We start from the raw sequence: 24,490 nt of genomic DNA, 5'->3' as shown, positions 1-24,490 counted from the left end.
AGGCCTCCCTTCTCCCCTGCAGGAGCAAACACAGGGGTGAGGCCCGCCCGCACCCCACCCGAGGCCTCCCTTCTCCCCTGCAGGAGCAGACACAGGGGTGAGTACTGCCCGCACCCGAGGCCTCCCTCCTCCCCTGCAGGAGCAGACACGGGGGTGAGGCCCACCAGCACCCGAGGCCTCCCTCCTCCCCTGCAGGAGCAGACACGGGGGTGAGGCCCGCCCGCACCCGAGGCCTCCCTCCTCCCCTGCGGGAGCAGACACGGGGGTGAGGCCCGCCCGCACCCGAGGCCTCCTTCTCCAGGGACACCCACAGGCATTAATGGAAAAAGGAAGCCTCCTGAGCAGCCGGCCCGAGCTGAGAAGCCCAGGTAGCTGGCAGGCAGCACCTAAGGAGCATCTACTACGAATGCTCTGTGCACATTAGCCAAGTTCACGTTCACCACCAGCCTGCACGCACGCTGGGAGCAATGTCTCCATTTTACAAACGGGCAACGGGCCCTGTGCAAAGCCACACGGGGCTGAGGGCCCCAGGACTGAAACCTGGACGCATCTGCCTTCAAAGCTAGTGTCTGCTGCTTCCTCCCCACATCGAGTGTCCTCTGGGGCGTCCCAGGACTCCGGGCCCCGGAGAAGGCTGGGTGGCCTGGGGGACAGTCACTCCTGGACAGGACCTCACAGGGTACAGGAGCCCTGATGATCGGTGCTGCCCCCCGGCGTGGCCCAGGTGACCCTGTGACTGTCCCCACACAGTGGTGCTCACCACGCAAGGGACAGTGGAGGGGGGATGCTCCCCAAGGGCCGGTGTCTAACCATGTGCCCCAGAACCCAGGCTCGCTGCCCGTTGCCTGTGCCCAGATTGTGTCCGATAATCAGTCACTGATCGACTGAAAGATGCGTTGTAGAGCCCGAGAACAGGTACGGTCTGAGAAATCGCACAACTGTGAACTCACTTTCGTGGCGAAGAAGCATTTGCATCTGTTTCAAGGGTTTGCTGGAAATGGGGAAGGATGAGAACTCTGAATCAGACGAACCAGAAATGCACGCACGCACACACGCTCATGCCCCGGCCCCCTGCACACGCCCGGGGCAGCTGCTTGTGATTTGGGACACGTGTGGCTCTTCCCAGGAGCCTGGAAGCTTCTCTGATATTCAGACCAGACACAGCACCTTCTCATCGCACGGGCTCCTTAGGGATTCTGGCCGTGCTTCCCATTTGTTTAGAAAGCCCCTGTTTGGAAAGACTGCACCAGGAGCCACACGGTGATCCGCTTTGCCAAATGGGGGCCTCGATGGCTGCGCCTGGAAGAAGAAACGCGTCTCCCACATGCCGTTTCTACCGCGTCTGTGCTCGCCTGTGGGGCCCGAGGGAAAAGGACGGCATTGCTTCTCAAGTTGGGAATCGTCGGTGTGGCTACTCAAGAAACAAGGAATCGATTCCTCCCGGGGTCGAAAGACATTGTTAACGTCCGTGATAAGAGGCCAAGAACACACGGCATCATCATCCGGAATCAGACCAAGGGGCAAGTCTGGGATGTGCTAAGTCATATGGCGAATGGAAGACCAGGTCAGCAAACGCTCGCCGAAGCCCACCGCGCACTCAGCTCTGGGGAGAAAGACCAGACACGACACCCGCCCGGCCCCACCGATCTGGGCGAAGGGCAGTGATGCGGGGACGGGGTCTCGGCCCAGCCCCACAAGCCCCCGAGAGGCCACGGGGGCTCTGGCAGGCCAGGCCATTTCTGCAGTGACTTCCACGTGGTTGGGCTTAGGCCACGCTTCTCAGGTGAGGGGTTCCATCCTTCACAGGACGGCGCTCGCTTCAGACGGCGGACGCCGGCCGGAGGTCCCCAGGCCCCCCCGCTTCTGACCAGCTGGCTACAAATCCAGAGGTTCCCACCACCCCCTGTGATCGATAATCCACTCGCTCACTTACGTTTTATCACAAAGGATACCAGTCAAGACCGGCCAAGAGGGGAGACGCGCGGGGCGGTGTGGGGGGGGGCCCTGCCCACGGAGCCCCCGTGCCCTCTCCCCGTGCAGTCTGGAACACCGCCATGTCGCCACCGCCCAGGGCAGGTGCATCCAGAGTGGTTCCGGGGTTTCATCCCACGGACGCGGCTGACTGAACCGTGACCCAGTCAAGGCGCGGCTCGACCGATCAATCCGGAGGCACTGCCGACTGAATCCCTCGCTGTGGACTGAACGCAGTCTCCGGCCCCTGGAGGTCACGACGCCCAGACTCTCTGACCCAGTTGGTCGCTCCTGGCCCAGCGGCACCCGCGACACGGGGTCCTCCGTGAGCCCTCCCCTCTGGCATAAGCCAGCAGGAGTCACAAAGCTCCTCCTATCACTTGGGGATTCCAAGGATTTAGAGGCTACTTCCCAAGAACCGGGGACAAAGTCCAGACACATTCTTTGACCCCACCGCGTCTCACGACCCCGCACCCCCACCGTGGTCAATCGTGCCCGAGGGGTGCACCGCGGGGCGGGGACGGACGTCACCCACCAGGCCAGAGGAGCAGAGGCCGAGCTCCAGAGAGAGGAGATGAAGCTTCTTCTTCTGCGGACGGGGCCTGGCTGAGGGCAGGGCAGGCGTCTGCTCACGGGACGCCCTGGGCAGCCGAGGAACAGCACGGGGTCTGATGCAGACGTGCCATCGCGGGCGGCAAGGGGTGACGGGAAATGATGGTGAGAAGAGGTCGAGGCCCCAGGGACGAGGAGGGTGAGGGTCTGACTTTACCCGGTTGACGGCGGGGAGCCGGTGAGGAGGGTGAGTAAGGGACGCCATCTGATGGGTCATTCTGCAGGCCCTTTGGCTGCTGGTGAGGATGGCCTGAAGCGGGATGTCCCAAGTAGAGACTGCGAGGGGGATGGGAGGGGCAGGGGACAGGGGACAGAGACCCCCAGGACTGGGGAGGGGCCCCCAATGCTGGCTTGGGCTGCTGGGCCATTCACGGAGGGTGGGGGAGGGTGGACACAGGAGCCAGAGCCCGTCTGGCAAGCTGCGGGGGGAGGGGCGCGGGGGAGGGGCAGGGCCAAGAGGGGAGCACCGGGCACAGCTACGGACAACCGCTGAGGCAGCATCAAGGACAGAAGGTCCCTGGTGCAGAGTGACGATGGCCTGGGAGTGGACGCGGGGCCAGGGGGCCTGTGGGCACAAGGAACAGCTGCCCAGGCCGGTGGATCCCAGGGAAGAGTGAGCTCCTCCCTCCACCAAAGCCACCCAGTCAAGATCCACAGAGGGTCCTGGTGGGTGACACTCGGGCACCACTGGGGCTGAGAAGAGGCAGGAAGCAGAATGTCCCCACCCCAAGACGGCAAGAAGTGAGAGACAGGAGCAGAGCAGAGCTCAATGCCAGGCAGGGCAGAGCCTCACAGAGGAGCGGGGGGGGGGGGGGGGGGCGGACAGGCACAGGGACCAGATGCCCCGCCACACAGGGGCACAGCAAGGCCACCCCAGGGCCCAGGGTGAACAGCGGGAAATTCCGGTCAAGAAGTGTGAACTCAGGCTCCCGGAAAACCCAAGGGACTTGGTGTCCAGGGACCCCAACCCTCCCGGCCAGGCCAGAACACAGCGGGTCTCCATCAGACCCCAGAGCCCTCCCCAGACCACGCGTTCCCTGGTTTGTCGAGGAGGGCGGGAGGGGCTCACGGCCTGTCCCTGCTCCCAGGCCCGTGGCTGCTGACAGGCCCCTTGCTGGCCAGCTCGGGTCAGCGGGCCCAGAGGGCAGGGGGTGTGCAGAGACGGGGCAGGTCAAGGTCAGAAGGATGAATCCCCAGCCGAGGAGTCTGGACTCAGTTCAGCCACGCAGCGTGAGCCCCTGCCATCCGCCATCTGCGAACAAGGGTGAGAAGCTTCCCCGGGCGGTGCACGACTCGGGCACGGGCACGGCACTGAGGCAAGGACGCGGGGAGGGGCTGGGAGGCCGGCGCCTGCATCCGGCCCGGGGCCTTGCCCTGTGGGGGTCTCATGCTTGTATAAACCACTGACTGGCTCCCTCACTCATCACGAACACTTACTGTGCGAGGTTCCTCAACTTGCATGATGCTGAGTTACTATGGAAGGCCTTCTCCTCTCCTCAAAACCAAAAAGTCAACTAACTTAACTTTTTCTTTTCCTTTTTAATGTTTGTTTGCTTATTTAGAGAGAGAGAAAGAGAGGAAGAGAGACAATCCCAAGCAGGCTCCGCACCGTCAGCACAGAGCCCAACGCGGGGCTGGAACTCACCAACCCGTGAGATCCTGAGCTGAGCGGAAATCGAGAGTCGGATGCTTAACTGACTGAGCCACCCGGGTGCCCCAGCATTTTCTTTTCGTATCAGTAGACTTCCAAACGTCCCGCCAAACTACGCCCACAGCACTAATCAGATTGAACAAACTCTCACAGCAGGTGTAATGGCAAACAACCTGGGTCCCTTATACTGTTCTCTCCGCAGCTGACGCTTCGGAAAATTTCCATCATAAAAAGTGAACAAAAAGCGAGGAAGGGAGGCACAGGCCGGCCCTGGCCCCGGGGACAGAGTCCCTGCCCCCCAAAGCCGGGCAGCCCCACACCAGCCTCTCTGCACCGGCACGTAGTAAGTGCTCAATAAATGCGACCCGTTACCACGTGCCAGGCCTGACGCCGGGTGCCTCCAGGTGTACTGTTTTGTTTACAGAAGAGGAAACTGAGGCCCGGAGAGGCCACGCGAGCATCGGGGCCGGGTCCACGCTTGCAGCTGGCTGACTCCCGGCCTGCACAGGGTCCTCTGCCCCTGAGGACCCCACAGTGGCAGCAGGGAGGCCTCCCGCGTGCACGCCTGCGCGGCAGCCCTGAGGAATCCCCGGGACGTCCGGGATCCTGCTTATTAAGCAGTCGAGGCGGCATCTGCATTAATGACATCAGTCAATATGAGTAAACACCCCTTCGTCGTTCTCTGGTAACACGGGCCAGCGTATCGAAAACGGGCTTCAAAGTGATATAATGTGCAAGGAAATGAAAACCATCAATAAGATGCAAATTCTCCGAGGCCTCAGTGTAATTCATGACCCCTATCCCTCCCCTCGCTGTGCACAACACAGCATCGCTCACTGTCTCCAAGGCGGGAGAAGCCCAGTTGATGAATAAAGAAGTGCTTCCCAGAGCCATCGCCCGGAACGCGCTGCAGACGATCCGTCATCCGCTCCGAGTGAAGGACGATTAAAATGCGTAATAAAGGCAGTGGCCATCTAACCAGGAGCGATTTGGGAGTTCGTCTCCTTGGGTGTCTGTTTCAGGGCTGCTCATCGTTTTGCAGAGAGGAAGGAGATGCAAAGACCCATTTTTCTGCATCCTGCAGGGAAGCCTGGCTGGGGTCTAACCTGGGGGCAAAGACCTGGGTGTGGGGTGGTGACCTGTCACCCAGTGGAACCAGATCCTCCTGTCCCCCTCTTCTCTGCCACTCGCCTCCTCTGTGTCTCTGGATCACATCTCCAGCCTCTCTGCTGCTCCGGCTCCAACCTTCCCCCTGCCCACCCCACTCACCACCAGGTAATCTCCCCCTGGGCTCACAGCCCGGCCCCCGACTAAGCTCCAGACGGTGACCACTGAAAATACTGAAATCAGGGGCGCCTGGGTGGCTCAGTCGGTTGAGCGTCAGGCTTCGGCTCAGGGCACGATCTCAGGGTTCGTGGGTTCGAGCCCCGTGTCGGGCTCTGTGCTGACAGCACAGAACTTGCTTGGGATGCTCTTCTCTCTCTCTCTGTCCCTCCCCTGCTCACTCTGTCTCTCTCTCAAAAATAAATAAACCTAAAAAAAAAATTAAAAAGAGCAATGACCCCCAACTTACTTCCCAGGGCCCCCGGCTCTTGATTCAATCTCCTGCACCCCTGGAAACCTCACCCTACCGTGCGGCAAACCCTTCCCAGGTAGGTTTCTGCTTGTCCTCCAGGCTGACATTGAAAATCTCTCTCAAATTCATCCCCTCTTCTCCACGCCACCGCCACAGCACAGGCTCAGCCCTCTGTCCTGGCTCCCGCTGGGCCCCCCTGCGGCTGCCATCAGCACCCTCCACACCGCGGCAAGAAGGGTCGCTCTAAACCACAAGCCCCACTCCCCCGCCTCAGGCTCCCCAGAGCCACCAGGACCGAGTGCGAACTCCTGAGCACACCCTGTGAGGCGCTGAGAACACGGTTCCCCCTAAGCAGCCACCTCTCAAAAGTACAAAAAGATCTGATGGGAAGCGGTCTATATGCGATGGGCTTCACTTGTAAAGACTGGGACAGGTTAGGGGCGCCTGGGTGGCTCGGTCGGTTAAGCAGCCAACTTTTGATTTCGGCTCGGGTCATGATCTCGCGGTTCATGAGTTCAAGCCCCACGTCGGGCTCTGTGCTGACAGTGCAGAACCTGCTTGGGATTCCCCCTCTCTCTCTCTCTCTCTCTCTCTCTGCCTCTCCCCTGCCCGTGCAGGCTGTCTCTCAAAATAAATAAACTTAAAAAACAAAAGAGAGAGACTGGGACAGGCTGAAGGGAAAAGCATGGAGAAGGCGTATCTACCAACGCCAATAAGGAGAAAGCTGGTGCGGCTGTCCCGGCTAGATTAACGTCAGACATGCTAGGCGAGGAGTCACCAACACGGGCGCACGGCCGTTGGTAAAGGAGGGCGTTCAGGAACACAAAGGTCAACAACACGTCAAGAAGACCTCGCAATCCGAAGTGTAGCTGCCCCTAAAAACAAAGCATCGAGACCCACGGAACAAGTACAGAACCAAGGGCAGAAACGGACACGTTTCAATCGTGGGCGCTTTGAACACTCCTCAGTCGACAGCTGATGGAAGTAGAGAAGTTAGTAAGGACGCAGAAGGTCTGGACGCCGTCAATCAACGGGACCTCACTGAAATACACAGAACACGCTGCCCGATCCTGGGACACACATTCTTGCCAGGTGTATGAGGGACGTTCACCTAGACAGCTTTCAGGCTGCAGAACCCGTTGATACTCTTAAGGCTACAGAGACCCTCAAAAGGCTTAAAAAAAAAAAAAAGAGTGGGTTGTTTCTATAGAGGTCGACCACACTAGAAACCTAAAAGAGGAGATTTAAAAATTTTTATTCATTCATTTAAAAATAACCCACTGCAGGGCCCCTGGGTGGCTCAGTCGGTTGGGTGTCGGACTCTCGATTTCAGCTCAGGTCACGATCCCAAGGTTGTAGGATCGAGCCCCACGTCAGGCTCTGTGCTGAGTGTGGAACCTGCTTAAGATACTCTCTGTCCCTCTGCCCCCTCCCCTGCTCATGCTCTCTCCCTAAAAAAATAAAAAAATGAAATTTAAAAAATTAAAAAGTAAAAATAACCCAGTGCATACTAATAATGTATGTTTTATTCTCGGGAAAAATAACTATTTCCTGCCTTCCTCTGGTGGGCACCTGGTCTGTGCTCCCACAGTGGGTCTGGTGGTGGGGGAGGGGCAGAGAGAGAGAGGGGGACACAGAATCCGAAGCAGGCTCCAGGCTCCGAGCTGTCAGCACAGAGCCCGACGCGAGGCTCGAACCCACGAACCGTGAGATCATGACCCGAGCCGAAGTCGGACGCTCAACCGACTGAGCTGCCCAGGCACCCCCCTGCTACCTAAACCTTAAAGGTTCTCCAGAAGGAACACCTGGGGCTTCAAACGGTTGACCACCTGTCCAATCCCCACCCTCTCCTCGTCTCTCCGAGCTGAGTGTGCACAAAGGACGCCCATCTGTGCCTCCGGGGCCTCCAACTGTCGCAAACCATTCCTTTCCTTGACAAGATTCCAGCTCGGTGGGGACAGGAGCTAATGTTTACGGATCTTAGTGCAGCAGTGAGGTGTCAGGGTCCAAGCCTGCAGTGGCTAACTCCACGTGTCACCTCGACTGGGCTAAGGGAGGCCCAGGCGGCTGGGAAGACGTTCCTTCTCGGCGTGTCCGTGAGGGTGTTTGCGCAGGAGAGCGGCGTTTGAACGGAGTGAGGAAGGGCACCCTCCCCAGCGCGGGCGGGGGCCTCGACAGAACAAGGGGCACAGGGCGAATCTGCTCTGTGCTTGAGCCGGGAGATCCACTTTCTCCAGCCCGCGGACAGGGGCCCCCGGCGCTCCCGGATCTCCAGAGCTTGCTGGGAGTGCCACCGCCGGCTTGCCGAAGGCAGACCCTGGGACCTCTCCGCCTCCACGGTCGCGAGAGAGCCAATCCCTACGATAAACCTCCTCTCTCACGCCTCTCCGCGTATCAACCCACACGCTGCCCACGTGAGAAACACACCAAGCGGCCCCGACCCCCTCGCGCCTGGTCACAGCGATGCAACACGTTCCCCCAGCCCTGCCGCTGGCCGTAGGGGAGGCTCGTCTTCTCTGTCCGGACAGGTGTTTGTTCCCTTTGAGGAAGCAGCATAACACTGCCCTTGGTTAACAACGCCAAGGAGAGGGAGGCAACGGGGAGGCAGCCCGATGAACCCACCCCCCACCCCACGGGGCCCACGGGAACGCTGGCACCTGTCGGGAATCCTGGGACCACCCAGCTGCAACCCACCTGCCACCTGCAGGATACCGTGTCTGGCCACGTCGTAGAAGGGGTGATTCACGCTGAGCGCGGGGTCCTGGCCAGTTGGGGGCACCACCAAGGGCTTTCTCGCTATGCTCAGGGCGGCCGCCTTCTCTTCGTCCCTCTGCAGCTCTGTGGCAGACAATGAGGATTACAGGGAGTCAGCTGTCCTCTTGGGAAAGATGGGCAACGAGGGAGCCTCCCGGCGTCTCTTCATAGGACAGTCACCATGCCTCAAGAGTGCACCCACTGTGCATCTGCTCACTGTACACCTACTGTGCGCCCATCTCTGTTGTGCACCCACTGTGCGCCTGCTCAGTGCGCACCCTCCCCTCCTGTGCACCCACTGTGCGCCTGCTCAGTGCGCACCCTCCCCTCCTGTGCACCCACTGTGCGCCTGCTCAGTGCGCACCCTCCCCTCCTGTGCACCCACTGTGCGCCTGCTCAGTGCGCACCCTCCCCTCCTGTGCACCCACTGTGCGTCTGCTCAGTGGGCACCCACCTCTCCTGTGGACCCACTATGCATCTGTTCGGTGTGCACCCACCATGCCCCATCTCTGCTTTGCGCCCACTAGGCACCCACCCCTCCTGTGCACCCACTATGCGTCTGCTCAGTGGGCACAACCACGAAGGGATAAAATGAGACCTGGGGGCGAATACTGTCCTCCACGCTGACAGGAGTGGAAACTGAGGCTCAGAGACAGGGAATGAGTTGCCCCAGGTCACAATGCTCATTGGCAGTGGAGTGTGGATTTGCACTTGATTTCCCAACTCCAAATTCCAACCCAGGCCCTCCTGGGAAATGTGGATCCAGGCAGCCGGCAGGAAACCGTGGCTGGGTTGAGGACAGAAGGGGGTCACTGTGCCTCGAAGTAGGGAGTGCTGTCTCCGGTTTAATTTTAGTAGGTGAGGTTCCTTCATATAAAACAAATCAAGACAGAGCTCTTTCCAACGGGAAACAGAATGGGGCCTTCAAATTTCAGGTGAGAGCAGACTGTGGTCCCCAGATGTACTGGGTGGAAGAGCGTTGCTCCAAGATTCACGCCTGCCTGGAAGCTCACAGTGTGACCTTATGTGGAAACAGTGCCTGTAGAGATGAAATTAGTTCAGACGAGGTCACACTGGATCAGGGTGGGCCCTAAACCCGATGCCTGGGGTCCTGCTAAGAGAAGAGACAGGGAGGGAAGCATGCTGACATGCGGGCCGTGTACGATGTTAAAGCGAGTCATAGGCAACAGTGCGCCCCAGAGAACTGGAAACGGGAATCCTAACAAATACAAGTGCGCGCCGTGGTCACAGCAGCACCCTTCACAACAGCCAGAAAGGGGCCCCGGCCACGTGTCCGTCCGCGGATGAGTGGACACGATGTGGGCTGCCCACGCAATGGAGTACTATTTGGCCGCAAGAGGAACGTGGTACTGACCCATGCCACGACACAGACAGCCCTGAAAATATTACGCTACGTTAAAGAAGCCAGGCCACAGGATGTGGGATTCCATTTACACGAAGTGCCCGGGACGGATAAATTCACGGAGTCAGAAAGCAGACTGATGCCTGCCCGGGGCTGAGGGAAGGAGTGACTGCCTGATGGGGTGTGCGGTTTCCTTCTGGGGCGAAGCAAATGTTCTAACAGGTGGATACACGACACGTTATGAATGAGCTAAATGCTCCACGATGGCTCATTTTACGCCATGTTAATTTCACCTCCGTAAAAAACCGAAAACAACGGTTCAGCACACGGGGGCCCGGCCACAAGGAAACGTGAGGAGGCAGAACAAACCGGACCATCTTAAGGAAGGCAGCGGACGGAGGAAACAAGGATGCTCTTCCCGCATCCCTAACCACACATCGGGCTGACATCGGGCTCACTGTCCTGCCACCGTATGGACCCAAGCGAGAGATGCTTTACTGGGCCGCACGCCTTAAAGCAGCAAGGGGAACAAACCGGAAGGCGTAATTAATTGCGGGCTCCCGGGAGCCCGAATCAAGCAGCACAGGCAGACGCAGCCAAGGCTCCCCCCAGCATCGGGCGTGATGCACTGATGCTGCATCGCAGGACGGAAAGTCATTTCTTTCAGGGTCACGGGCCTTCGGCGGATCCTCGGCAGCCACTCTGGGTTATTGCGAACCTTGAGGACAGATGTGCACTAGAGGGAGACGAACCGGGTAGCCTGGCCCCAGTGCGCGTAGCAGGAACGGCCTTTCGCGGAAACACTTGCACACGTGATGTTAACCAAACCGCCAAGGGGTGGCTCTATGCAGAGGCCCTCCCCGCAGCTTGGCCCCTGTCACGGGGTGCCCTCAGCCGTGTGTTCCGGTCTCCCCGGGCCTGTTTGCTTGTCTGTAAGATGGGGAATGTGGACGCTGGCACCTTGGCGGGTAGCCTCAAGCAGTGAATGAGGATGTTATCCCATTTGAGCCTCATAACAACCCAGGAAGGTGGCTCCATCTCAGAGGGGCTCACCTGAATTTGCACAAAAGAACCCTGGAAAGATTAAAAAGTCACTACCTGGGGCTAACGGGTGTGGGGAAGGGGTAAGACCCCAGACGAGGGAGAAGGACAACCTCACCAAGCCCTTCTTACAGGGCTAGACTTTTTCCAGCCACGTAAGTGTATTAGTATCTGTTGAAAGCAAACATCCGCCAACGGCCTCCTCGCGGGACGAGGCTGGAAGGAGAACGTGCTTTTACCTATTTCGGCCAGCTCTTCCAGGTCCGGCTGGGACATGTTCTGCTGCTCTCCAGGGTGGCCCAGCACACGGCTCCGATGCCACCTCTCAGGGGTCCGGGCACGGGGTCCTTCCGACACCCTGAGGGAGAAGCACACGGAACCCGGGGACATTGAACACACACGTGCACACGAGGGCTCAAGGAATGAAGGAAACACCCTTCAAGCAAGCAAGGGCCTGGTTTGCTTTTCCCTCCTGAACATAAAAAAAGCACCCACTTCTGATTCTCCAAGACCCCGTGTCAAGACGATGTTTCCACCTCTGTTCCCCTGCCCAGCCCACCCTCTTCCACACGGGGGGAGGTCCACTTCCACAAACAGCTCTCGCAGCCAAGGGAGCCTGAGCCCTGGAAGGTGGCGCCAACCCCATGTATGGGCCCCTTCCTCGGGACTGGTGCCCCTGGACGGAGCTCCTGTCCCCAGGTGGCCCGTGTCCCAGGAGAGCGGGGCAGGGGGGCGGTGGGGGCGGGGCACACTCAGAATGCGAACAGCCCTTTCAGGGCTGAATCATTTCAAGACCCCCATCATCTCTGCCCAGAGAGATGCATGGTCACTCCCGCACCCGTTTTATGGAGGGGAAAACTGAGGCCATCAAAGATCTATTAGAACGGCTCGTGCCTCTACAGCTAGGAGTTACCAAACGCGGTTGTTCTGTGCCCAGGATAACGCTTCGGTACCTGTGCAAATCTTTACGAGAATCCCTGTTAGTACCCAAATGATAACATATGATTTATCCACGAAAAGGAACGCAGAACTGACACACGCGACCACGTGGATGAACCCTGAAAGCACTGTGTTACGTGAAAGAAGCCAGGCACAAGAGATGATCCCATTTATGCGAAATGTCCACAAGAGGCACGTCCATAGACAGAAAGTGGTCGGTGGCTGCTGGGGGAGGTGGGGGGTTAGACAGGTAGCAGCCAAACAGTGCGGGTCCTTTCCGAGGTGAAGAGACGTCCTAAAGTTGGCTGGGGGGACAGTTTCACGTGATGTGTGGGTACAGTAAAACCCACTGGACTATGTAGGCTTTATGGGGGTCAGGCGCATGTCACGTGAATTGTATCTCAATAAAGGTGTTTGAAAAAATTAACAAAGCTGGGTCAAAGCAGCACACACAGTGTGGCCCGATTTTTTAACAGCAAAAGAAAATGGACATTGTTACAATGCTGTGTCCTGGGAGCTTTAGGATTAGGACTGATAAGTCCATTCAGTTTTCCACATTTGTCCCTTTTTCATTTTTGCAAAAGCCTATACTGCCCTTAGTATGAGATACAGTGATCTGAACTAAGACAACGTACGGCTAACAATATAAATAATGTTTTATGAACATAAAAAACTTAAGGCCTTGCTGCCTTCTACTTGTTCAAAACTCCCTTGGGGCGCCTGGGTGGCTCAGTCGGCTGAGCGTCCGACTTCGGCTCAGGTCATGATCTCTCGGTTCGTGGGTTTGAGCCCCACGTCGGGCTCTGGGCTGACAGCTCGGAGCCTGGAGCCTGTTCCCGATTTTGTGTCTCCCTCTCTCTCTGCCCCTCCCCTGCTCCTGCTCTGTCTCTGTCTCAAAAATAAATTAAAAAAAAATTTTTTTAATTAAAAAAACAAAACAAAACAAAACTCCCCGTTGGCTAAGTGCTGTCTTTCGTCTCTCCACTTTACAGACGGTAACGCTGACGCAGAGCAGAGGTCAGGGAGTCACTGGCCCGGTGCAGAGCCCGTGAAGAGGCGGCAGGGCGGGACCCCAGGGATCTTACCCACAACAGTGGCCGGAGGCGAGTCCGGGAGGGCCCCGGGCAAGGGCAGGCACGGCCCTTCCCCAGGGGGGTCGCTGAGAGCCAGCCCTCGGTGGCCTCGCCCGCTGGCTCTCGGGGGAGAAGTCGGCGTCTGTGCTCGTCCACGAGCACGACAGCCGCCGAGGTTCAAACATTAGGATCTAATCTAGAATGAAAACGACACGTGTGTGCCCGGGACGCGGCCATTCCACCCGCGGACACACGCGCACAGCAGGTGTCATCTGTGCACGGGGGCAGGACGGCGTGAGCAGCGCCAGCGAAAGGGCCCCCGACGGGAGACGACCCGAGGACCCGCGGACGGCAGAGGGGAGCGGCCACCGTCGCGCTCCGCAGCCGCGCGGCCCCGCCGAGCACAGGGTCGGGCGCCAGAGACGAGAGGCCGCGGGGCCCCGCTCTTCAGAAACTCGAAGCAGGCGAAGCGACCCGCGGTGACCGGGCCCGGGAGGGGCCCCCCGCCGGCCACGCTCCGTCTCTGGGCGCCGTCACGTGCGCGTTCACGCTGCGAGAGTTCGGTGAACCCGGCGGGTCAGGTCTGCCAAGCGGTCGGGGGCGGGGGGCGCCCAGGGACTGGAGAGGCTGCGTGGGGTTCCCTGGAGGGAGGCGGCGGGAGGGCGGGCCGGGGGCGGCAGAGCCCGGGAGAGCAACCGGGTCCTGGGCAGGGCGGCCGAGCCCCTCACACGGAGGGGAACAGACTCGGGCCCTCGGAGGCGCTCCGGCCGAGAGAGGGGCCCACACGGGAAGAGGTCGGCGTGGAGAAGGGAGCCGACCTCGCCGGAAACGTGGGGACGCGGACAGAGGTCACGCACGGGGGGGGGGGGGGGGGGGGGAGGCCGCGATCACCAAGAACGCCAGGGCACAGCCTCCCCGGCCCCCGCTGCCTACCCGTGTGCACGACAGGACGATGCTGGGGGCACACGCTATGCAGAGTCCAGGCCTGCAGTCACACGGGCGGGGGGTTCCTGGCTGGACAGGGCGGACAGGTGTCCTCTTGGCCACCGGCATCCCCCGCCCCCCCCCCGGTAATCACCCGCTTTCCCCCACACACGCACACGTGCACGTACATCCACATGTGCAGAGTCCGTGTGCACATCGTATGCACACACAGCCTGTGCAATGTTGAAGGAAGCTCCGCTTTGGGCACCGAGGACAGAACCAGGGGTCTTGGCCTGGACAGTCACGGCACCAAATTCCCTGACCCGCAGAGATGGGCTCAGGAGTGACCACATGCCCCCTGCTGTTCCAACCAGAGTGAACTCTGAGACTTCTATCGAAGCTACTGAGAATATTTTTTTCTTAGTTTATTTATTTATTTTGAGAGAGAGAGAGAGGGCACACAGTGGGGGACAGGCAGAGAGCGAGGGAGACAGACAATCCCAAGCAGGCTCCCAGCTCAGAGCCCAGCGTGTGGCTCGAATTCACGAACCGTGAGATCATGAACTGAACTAAAATCGAGAGTCGGACGCTTAACAAAGACTGAGCTTCCCTGGGCACCCCTGAAAAGAGATACTTCTTAAATGTGTCCTGCTGGGCCCAAACCTGGATGACATGGGCTTGGAATGACCAAAGGTCACCACCTGGAACTTGAAAAAATGAAGCCAAAGGCAGAAGACACAGCAAGATAGAGAAACAGTCCCTAAAACACTATGCGCCCGGATCCAGCTGCACCTGAATGCAAAGATCCCATAAACCCTCTCTTCTGCATAAGCCGGTTTGGGTTACAGACAACCTGTCACTTCTCTTTTTTTTTTTTTTTTAACTTTTTGATGTTTATTCATTTTTGGGGGGTGGGGAGAGAATGAGTGGGGGAGGGGTAGAGAGAGAGACAGAGACTCCGTAATGAACGGCACGAGTTTCTGGATCATGCACGTTGTGTGTTCTCTTCTTACAAGTTTCCGCACTCTGGACAATTCTGACCAAGAAACAGCTGTAGGGGCGGCTGCTTGCCTCAGTCGGTTCAGCGTCCAACTCTTGATTTCGGCTCGGGTCATGATCCCACATTTGTGGGATGGAACCCCCCAGTCGGACTCTATGCTGAGCGTGCAGAACCTGCTTGGGATTCTCTCCCCCTCCCCCCTCTGCCCCTCACTCTCTCTCTCTCTCTCTCTCTCTCTCTCTGCCCCCCCTGCCCTCCCCTGGCTCTCTCTCTCATAATAAATAAATAAACAAACACTTAAAAAAACAACCGTAGATGGGAGTTAGGAGGCTGGAATGCTGCCCTTGCCCGGCCCCCTCACGCTGAGAAAGGCCACTGTCCCCATTTACGAGAGAACAAAACTGAGGCCAAGGGGCTGTGCACACAGGCCCGAGTCAGCCCCGGGGTGCCTCCACTTGCTCCGGGCTCCTCACACCTTCTCCCTGGTGCACGCGTGCCTAGGCTCTCCCCATTTCCCCCCATTTCCCGCTTCTGGGAGCCACGACACTGCCCGAGCTCACAGGCCAGTCTCGACCGGCCTCCTCCCTCGCCTCCTGGTGCGCCCCTGCCTCCACCTGCCCTGAGGCCCCGGCCGGCCTCCTCGCCTCCTCTCCTCGGACGGCTATGTGGCCTCGCCAAGGGTTTTGCCCTCTCTGGGCCGAGACACGGCAAAAGCTCTGCGCTGCCCGCCTCACTGACTTGCTGCTGAAGCCAGTTGGTGGGAGACCCCGGCAGGTGGAGGGAGGGAGAGGGCAGAGGCGCCCGGAGAGAGGCCTCAGGAAGAGGGACAGGGGAGGCCTCGGGGTCACATGCCTGCGCACACAGACAAAGGCACCCTGGCCGTGCCCTCTGGGCCATCACCTCGGGCAGGCCCCTCCCTGTGGCACAATTCCAGGCCAGTCCCCGGAGACCCGCATTTCACACCAGTGACCTGACCTGCCGGCTCCCTGCCCTCGCCTCCCTGGGCTGGCACGCATTTTCCTGAGGTCACCTGACCCTGGAGGCCACGGCTTCTGAGGGCAGGGAAGGTAGATGGGGTGACGGCCGGGGCCGGGGTGCACACGGGGGACCGGGCTTGCTCCCTGGCAGGAATGGGGTGCACAGAGCACCAGGCAGGGGAGGCCCCGCACCGCCCGACCCGGACCCCAAGGCCCACTCTGTGCGCGACGGGAACGCCGGGCCCTCTTCCCAGTCCAGCTCTCCCCAAGCCGGAGGCAGCTGGCTGGGGACCTGGGAGGACAGGAGGGGGACACCGGGCCTGGCTGAGAGGCCCTGCTGCTGGCGGAGAAACTGAGAAAAGAAACTCAATCGCCTGCGCCCTCACTCTGGGCGCGGCCACGGCAGCCGGTCTGCGAGGAGCGATGGCCAGGAAGCCTGGTGAGACGAGAACTCTCCTCAGGTTAGTCATTTGTCCCCGGGCCACCCAACCAGGCTGGCGGCCGGGCACAGGGATGCCAAGGGCCGTTGCTGCCTGGGGCGGGGGAAAACCCAGCCTTGTGGGGGGGACGCACCGCCACCCCGTCATTCCACTTTTCCCTTACAACAGGCAAGAGGGGCTCCCTGATGTCTGATGACGGGAGGGGGCCACCCTGTCCCCACCCCCAGAGTCCCACCCGCCCCTTTCGTGGGCTAGCCTGGGGTGATAAGCCCGTTACAAGCCAGACAAACAGCCTGGAAGCAATCCTGGAGGCACCTCTTGAGGGACCCACCCGACCCAGGGGAGGAGAATCCTTCTGGAACATTCCTGCTTCAAAGCCTCACAGGGGGCACCAACCACCAGGGGGAACAGCCAGAGTGGAGCCAGGCCTCTTCCTCCTCCACTGCCCGTGGGGAAAGGCCTCCCTGCGACGCAGCACATCTGGAAGTCCTGGCGAGGCGGACTCAGGAGTTCAAGGCTCCCAAAGGCAAGAAGGCTTTGTGTTTCCTCCAGAGTCTGCTTCGGTTAAAGCAGAGTAATATTTACTCCTTTTTTCCCTTACAGGCTCAAAACCTTTACCCCGATCCCCTATCTCAAAATGCACAGGCAGCTGTATTTGTCTTAAAGTCTGTACGCCCAGATGGTGGGCTCGTCACACATAATTGTGGCAACAGCTAGTCTGGGGGAGGGGGAGCCCTGTGAGCTGCCCGCCCCCCCCCCCAATGACCGTAATCCTATACTGGAAAAGAAACCCAGGCTCTCCCCACCATCCCAGAGTGCTCCGCGGGCTTGCACCACAGGCCTCCCCCAACCCTCCACACCCCTCCGCTGCAGGCCGTCGGTGGGACCCCACCCCACACAGGATGGGAGTGCGGCCAGGGCAGGGGGAGGAAGCCCTCAGTGCTGCTGCTCAGGAGCCCAGGGGTTCCTCGGGAAGGCTGCCAGGCACAGGCGGCCTGTCTTTCCGGGACCAGGAGCCCAAACGCTGCCGACTGGCTGGCTGGGCATCCAGGGGGGCAGAGGGCTCTGGCACCAGGGTGAGTCTGGTCCCACTGGCCTTGTGATGGTCGATTTTATGTGTCAACTTGTCTGGCCAATGGTGCCCAGTTGTTGGTCAAACACTAGCTCAGATGCTGCCTTGGAGGTATTTGTAGATGTCGTTAACGTTTACAATCAGCTGACCCTGCATAAAACAGATGATGCACCATAATGGGGGGTGGGCCTCGTCTAATCAGGTGAAGACCTTAAGCGCAAACAGGTTTTTTTCAGAGAACAACTTCCGCCTCAAGACTACAACATAAAGGAGTGCCTGGGTGGTTCAGGTGGTTAAGCGTCTGACTCTTGATTTCAGCTCAGCTCATGATCTCGGGGTTCGTGAATTGAAGTCCCGCGTCGGGCTCTGTGCTGACAGTGGGAGCCTGGACCCTGCTTCGGATTCTGTGTCTCCCTCCCTCTCTGCCCCTGCCCCACGCTCTCGCTCTCAAAAATAAACACAAAAAAATAAACTTTAAAGAATCACAAAACAGTGACACAAGGAAGGACTGCAGTGAACATACTGCGCCATCAACTCTCACTGTACAGCAAGAAAACTGAGGCCCAGAGAGGGTGAGGGACTTGCCCACAGTCACACAGCAAGTCAGTGGAGAGCCGGATCTTAAAACCAGGACTCCTGACTCCAGCCTAGAACCAGAATGACTCCACATATGGCGGGAAATCGTCAACCAAACTTTTTTAAATGCAAAGAGGAAAGGAACCACTGGCACATTCCATCACCCCGCCCCAACCACAGTTGTTGCTTCCAGGAAGTTCAAGGTGTTGCTCTGTGTCGGGCCAGGATTCAACTAGGAATCCTCGGCTGGTGTCTGCAATGGGACCCCCCTCCCCCCCCCCCGCTCATCAAGTGTCTTGAACTGTTATTTGAATCTCACGCTACAAACGGACCCCCTGGCATTTACGACCAGTCCTCGCAGGTGCCTCCTCGTAGCCGTGTGAACAAACCTGTGCCTTGATGGAAAACTACACCTTGTCTAGAACAGGGAACACCCTTTGGGGTTGACTCCACCCCTGGGAGCTAGTTTATAACTGCACACTGCTGTCGGCTGAGAGCAACACGAGTAATTCTCGCCTACAGCCGTGCAAATTCCATCCTGTCTGGTGGACTTCTCTCCCTTCCCCGCCCTCCTGCCCCCAAATGCCCCCAATCGCCTCCATTTTCGTTTCGATCCTCCCGATCTGGAAGTGCCTCTGTACTTCAGATCCTTTCGACCAGTGACAGCGTGTGCCTGGTTCCCTCATAAGCTAAATAAAATCTTTAACTGTGTTCATTTTTCCATCAGTAGGACAGTCAGGGTTTTCTGCCTTTTTTTGAAAATTATCGTTTAATGGGACTTTGCTCTGGGCGCCTGGAGCCTTGCAAGGAAGGGACGCTGACTGAAGGAAAGGCATTTCTATCCCTGCCTTACTAACAAGAAAACAGGGGCATAGAGGATGAGGCCCCACTGCCCAGGGTTTAAGTCCAGCTTGGACTCCACCCTCGCCCCTCACCCTGGGCCTCCTTCTCCTCTCTCTCTCCCATGGCTATGGCCACAGAAACCCAGCACATCTGAGGCTTTCCCAAACCCCATGCTGCTCCCACCTACCCCAGGGCCTTGACACAGACTCTTCCCTGAGCCTTTTAAGTTCTTTCCGCCCCCGTGAGGTTTGCTCCAAACAACAAATATGTTATTCCAACACCGCTTCTCTGATTCTCTGACATGAACTGGGGTCCTACAATGCAACCCTGTTCTGACACAAACTACCAGGAGTCAGCACAGACCCCACTGGTGAATGGCTCAGTCCCACAGTGACTGTCCCCATTTCGGACACCAGTCCCGAGTCCCAGGTTCCCAGGCTGCTGCACCTCTGTCTGACTTGGCTACAAGTTCGGGGGTTCCCACAACCCCCATTCAGGTTCAGCAACTCAGTAGAACAATTCACAAACTCAGGAAAGCGCTTCACTTATGGTCACAGGCTCACGGAACGGGATACGACTCAGGACCAGGCAAACAGGAGCCGCACAGGGCGAGCGCTGGAGAGGGGGGTGTGCACAGAGCCTCCCGCCCACCCCGGGCGCGCCACCCTCCCAGCACATCAATGTGCTCCCCAACCTGGAAGCTTCTCCGTCTCAGAGCTCGTACCCATTACCCGTTGCGGGTAGACGGGCATGGCTGAATCACGGCCGTGGGGGGTGGCCCCTCCCTGGAAGTTGAGGGGTGGGGCTGGAAGTTCTAACCCTCTAATCAGGATTGGGGGGTGGGGGGTGGGGGGAGATACTCTGGCCACCAGCCCCATCCCCCTGCTATCAGAGGGCCCAGCCGGAGTCGCCTCATTAGCATGAACTCAGGTAAGGTCAAAAGGGATCCTTTATGAATAAGAAGACACTGCCCTCAGAGGGTCTCCAGGGTTCTCAGGAGCCCCCTGGCAGGAAATGGGACAGAGACCAAATACATGGATATTACACTGCTCGGCCTGTTTATCCTTTATCCTCGGACCGTGTCAGAGGACCCCCCTCTGCAGACTCCCCCACAGGGTTAGTGTCCCTCACCCCGTCCGTAAACCTGCACCGGCTGCAAACGTGTGCCTATTTCTATGGCCCTTAGGTTAATGTTACCACGGGCCGCCCTCACCAGATCAGTTTCAGGAGGGCCGAGCTGCTGTGTGGACTTGTTAAAACGGGATCCCGAGAACCCAGCTCCGTGCAGACACTACAAATGGACCCTTTCTCCTCGGCGGTGACTTTGGGGCACAAGCCCGTCACCCTCCACCTGAGCCCGCCCACCTCAACTCCCGCCAAGCTGAGCTGTGAGCCCGGGCTCCCGGAGGAGCCCCCGCCGGGATGGGGGGTCTGGGGCAGCCGGGGCGGGGGTGCTGCGCCGGCTGGAGACGGTGGACCAGAGCAGGCACGTGGCAACCTGGATCCCATGCGAAAGAGATTTCAAACCACCGAACTCATCTGTTTATAATTCACAGCAAAACGGTTTGTTTTGCTATAAAAATATGTTTGCACATTTCACAAATAGACCCTCCCAGCAATTATCTTAAGGCGGTAGCTACAACTTAACACCTACCAACCCCGGGCAAATTAGCACCACGCTGAATTCGAGTGGTGTGGTCCTGTGCGGGGCGCACAGAGGAAGGGCTCGGGGAGGAGGGGGCTTGTGTCTCAGAAAAGGGGTTCTGCTAAAGGGCTCGGGGAGGAGCGGAGGGCCCCTAACCCCGTATTTCACAGGCCCCAAGGCCCAGGGAGAAAGGGGCTGGCACACCCAAGGGGGTAGGAGCCCTCGCTCGTGGCTGGGAGGGGGTCACCGCTGAGTTGGGATTCCGGGCTCTCTAAGGGTACCCTGCAAAAAGTAATTTTTGCCCTTTGTTTCAGCCATGCCCCAAATGCAGGAACTCAGACCCCCCCACACTACCCACTCTGCCTCCCAGACAGCACTGGGTCCCTGCCACCAGCAAGAAGGCCTGTGCCGACCATTTGTGCAGGTAGCAGAGGTCACTACAGCCTGTGCAGGGTGCCCAGGTGAGACACCAGCAGCAGCAGAATCCCAAGAACCTGTGACTGGCTGCATGACCTTGCCAGAAGCCTGCCCACAAGTCCCAGCGAAGTCTGGTGCTCTGAAAGGGCCAAGGGACCACTGGGGCCACCCACCCCTCCCATGCCTCTGGTCACCAACGTCAAGACTCAGCTGCTCCCACAGCCTCTGGACAGACGAGGCTGCTCCCTCCCCAGCATTCCTGTCGCCCTGCCTGGGGTTACCCACGTGCTCACTCAGGCTCACTCGGGCGTATGCCATCACCTGCAGGACCCTGTGGGGTGGCCTGATTACCTCAGAGTAATCCCGTCTCCCTTCTCAAAGGTTTGTGGGGAAACCAAGCCTGAGCCAGTCGGCACATGGCAGTTTCTCTGGTCTCAGGGGTGGGTTTGTTCAGGCCCATGAGGCACCGGGAAGATTTCCAGATGCTTCTGAGAAAGATCTCAAGAGAGGAGCGCTGGAGAAGTCTCTCTCCAAAGAGCCAGAAGAGGCCTGGAATGGCTGCAGCCAACTCACTTCCCACTGAAGATCCAGAGGCCCATATAAAAAAGGCAGAGAACTGCCAAACCTTGAACCAGCCATACCTGATCTCCACGCTACTGCCATACCATTTCAGCTACATGGGCCAATAAATCCCCCCGCCTTGACTTTTCGGGCCCGTTGAGAATTGGGCTTTCTCTTCATCAACAGCGTCCTGATGCTTTGGTTGCCTGCCCACCCCAGGCTGGGAGAGGGGCTTCCTCGGGGCTCTAGCAGCCCCCAGCTCCATCACAGCCCTCATCAGCCTGCACCATACGTCCTGTCCTTGACCCGTCACCACGTGTTCACCGACAGCCAGGGCCGTGGGTGGCTCACCCCAGCCCAGGGGGAGGGACGCAGCAGGAGCTGGGAGTATCTGTTGAACAAGAGAACACACAAAGGGCACACAACAGAGTCCAGCATTCAAGGCCTCCTTGGCCTGGTCTTACCAACAACCCAAGATCACTCCCACTACCCACCTCACTCACTCCATTCTCCGCCATCCAGGTTGCTCTGTCCCTGGAGACACAGTGGGGGTCTCTGTCATAATCTCCACCATACAACTCAGACCTTCAGGGTGAGGGGACCATGGGCCCTCACCTCTCCTAAGGGGGGTTCAGTCCCGTGCTCCCCACCCTCAAACCACCCAGACCTCCCCCCGAGTGCTGCGCTTGAATACCCCGACTGCCCAATCCACACCTCTCCTGACACCCTCTGAGCACCACCTGCCTGCAGTTCTTGGAAGAACATTCAAACTCCTGCAAAGCACCTGAAAGACTGGCTCTTCGCCCTGGGCCCGCCACCCTCTCAAGCCACCTCTGCACCGACCCCACTTGCGTTGCTCTGGCCACAGAGGCCTCAAGTGTCTCCGAGGCTGCTCCTCAAACACATCAAGCTGTGCCTGCCTCCGGGCCTTTACACATGCTGTCTCAGCTACCCGGAACACACGGCCCCTGCAGGGAATAAGCGATCCATAAGCGGTTCGCCATGATCACCACCGGCTCAAGTGCAATTTAATAATTCAATCTGGGGGCGCCTGGCTAGCTCATGCTCATAGAGCATGCGACTCTTGATCTCAGGGTTATCAGTTCAAACCCCAAGCTGGGTGGAGAGATTACTTAAAAATAAAACCTTTTTTAAAAAGTTCTTTAAAATAATCATAATAGGGGCGCCTGGGTGGCTCAGTCGGTTGAGTCTCCGACTTCAGCTCAGGTCATGATCTCATGATTCGTGAGTTCGAGCCCCGCGTCGGGCTCTGTGCTGATGGCTCGGAGCCTGGCGTCTGCTTCCGATTCTGTGTCTCCTCTCTCTCTGCCCCTCCCCTCACATGCTGTCTCTCTTTCAAAAATAAATAAAGATTAAAAAATTTAAAATAAAATAAAATAAAATAATCATAATAATAATTCAATCTGAATTCAAAGCTCCCTGCTGCTCCTTGGAAACTAAAGTAGGATCCACGGGGCCCCACTAAACCCACTCTCCACCTTCAGATACCTCTTTATTAAAGACGCGGCTACTGTTTGCCAGGTCAAATAAAGACTTACCCTCACTGTGGCCAGAGAAAAAGGTCCCCGGGTCCGAGGGGAAGGTCAGCCCACCCTACCTCCCAGGGCCAGGGACCTGGTTCTGATCCCCCTGGGCCCCCATCCAGGGGCCCCTCCGTACGGGTGGCCACCAGTCCCTGCTCCAGCCGCCGTGAGCAGCAGGGACAGTCACAGGGAGGGACGTGTTCCAGCCGGGCTCATCCCTCCTCGTGGTGCCACCTCAGCGGGGCAAGTCAGCTCCCCTCGGCTGCCACTTCCTGATCTGTGCAGTGGGCACAACACCTCAACGAGCCTCAAATGAAAGATGTCACGCAGAAGGGTCAGTGCCTTCAGAGCCACACGCATCGTAATGGTCACTGTGGATGCGGCAGCAAAGCACAGAACACGCGGAAAGAGGGGGGGGTCAGGTGCCTCCCAAGTCAGATTAAGCGGCCAAAATGCATGGACCTTATCAGGATCCTGATTTAAAAAACAACAACAACAACAACAAAAAAAGATATTTGAGGCAAATGGGAATCCACATACTAACTGGCCGTCGGATATTATGGAATGATGCTAATTGGTCTATTTTTTTTTTAGGATTTAAAAAAAAATTTTTTTTTTTACATTGATTTATCTTTGAGAAACAGAGTGAGACAAAGCATGAGCGGGGGAGGGGCAGAGAGAGAAAGGAGACACAGAATCCGAAGCAGGATCCAGGCTCTGAGCTGTCAGCACAGAGCCCGACGTGGGGCTCGAACTCACGAACCGCGAGATCGTGACCTGAGCCGAAGTCGGACGCTCAACCGACTGAGCCACCCAGGCGCCCCTAGGATTTTATTTTTAAGTCATCTCTACACCCAGCGTGGGGGTCGAACTCACAACCCTGAGATCAAGAGTCGCACGCTCCACGACTGAGCCAGCCGGGCGCCCCTGTGTTAGTTGTTTTAAGTGCAACACCAGTTCTGTGGTCGTGTCGAGAAAGGGGATTCATACTGGAATATTTACGGAGTCTGAGGTCTGGGGTCTGCTTTGCAATAACACACGAGTAAGAAAGGGAGAGAGGAGGTGAGTTGGTGGGGGGGAGTGGGTCGGAGGTCCCAGGTCGGGGAGCCTAGGCCAGGCTGGGCTGCAGCATGGCCGTGGTTGACGCTGGGATCCTGCCTACTTCTGAATACCTGACGTTCTCCATAAATAAGAAAACACGAATGAATAAAGAACGCAAGGTGTTACAACAGCACAGAACCGAAGCTGGTGACCTGGGAGTTACGGGAGCCTCAGAAGCAGCAAGAACTTAGCGGAGAACAAGGTCTAAAGAAGAAGCATTTTCCAGGGGCGCCTGGGTGGCTCAGGCGGTTAAGCGTCTGACTTCGGCTCAGGTCACGATCTCATGGTTTGTGGGTTCAAGCCCCTCGTCGGGCTCTGTGCCGACAGCTCAGAGCCAGGAGCCTGCTTCGGATTCCCTCTCTCTGCCCCTCCCCCGCTCACTCTCCGTCTCTCAAAAATGAATAAACATT

The 24,490-nt window shown here is 58.2% G+C and overlaps 1 protein-coding gene across 6 annotated transcripts in view; it reads right to left on the bottom strand.

Moving 5' to 3' along the window:
* ARHGAP8 (Rho GTPase activating protein 8) overlaps nt 1–24,490 on the bottom strand; it is a 55,929-nt gene that overhangs the window by 28,326 nt on the left and 3,113 nt on the right. For 2 of the 6 annotated variants that reach the window (XM_045062498.1, XM_045062499.1), the window contains exons 1-3: nt 12,993–13,180; nt 11,208–11,326; nt 8,505–8,648 (exon numbers count right to left, since the gene is read on the bottom strand). In XM_045062498.1, the coding sequence (XP_044918433.1) occupies nt 8,505–8,648; nt 11,208–11,326; nt 12,993–13,165 (436 nt within the window). In that variant the 5' untranslated portion in view covers nt 13,166–13,180. Of the gene's footprint in view, nt 1–8,504; nt 8,649–11,207; nt 11,327–12,992; nt 13,181–22,278; nt 22,396–24,490 lie in introns of those variants that run through there. The other 4 variants (XM_045062500.1, XM_045062502.1, XM_045062501.1 and 1 more) reach the window with 3 other exon arrangements.

This window comes from Felis catus, chromosome B4 (genome assembly GCF_018350175.1).
Source record: "Felis catus isolate Fca126 chromosome B4, F.catus_Fca126_mat1.0, whole genome shotgun sequence".
Lineage (NCBI taxonomy): Eukaryota > Metazoa > Chordata > Mammalia > Carnivora > Felidae > Felis > Felis catus.
This window is presented reverse-complemented; position numbering and strand designations above follow the sequence as displayed.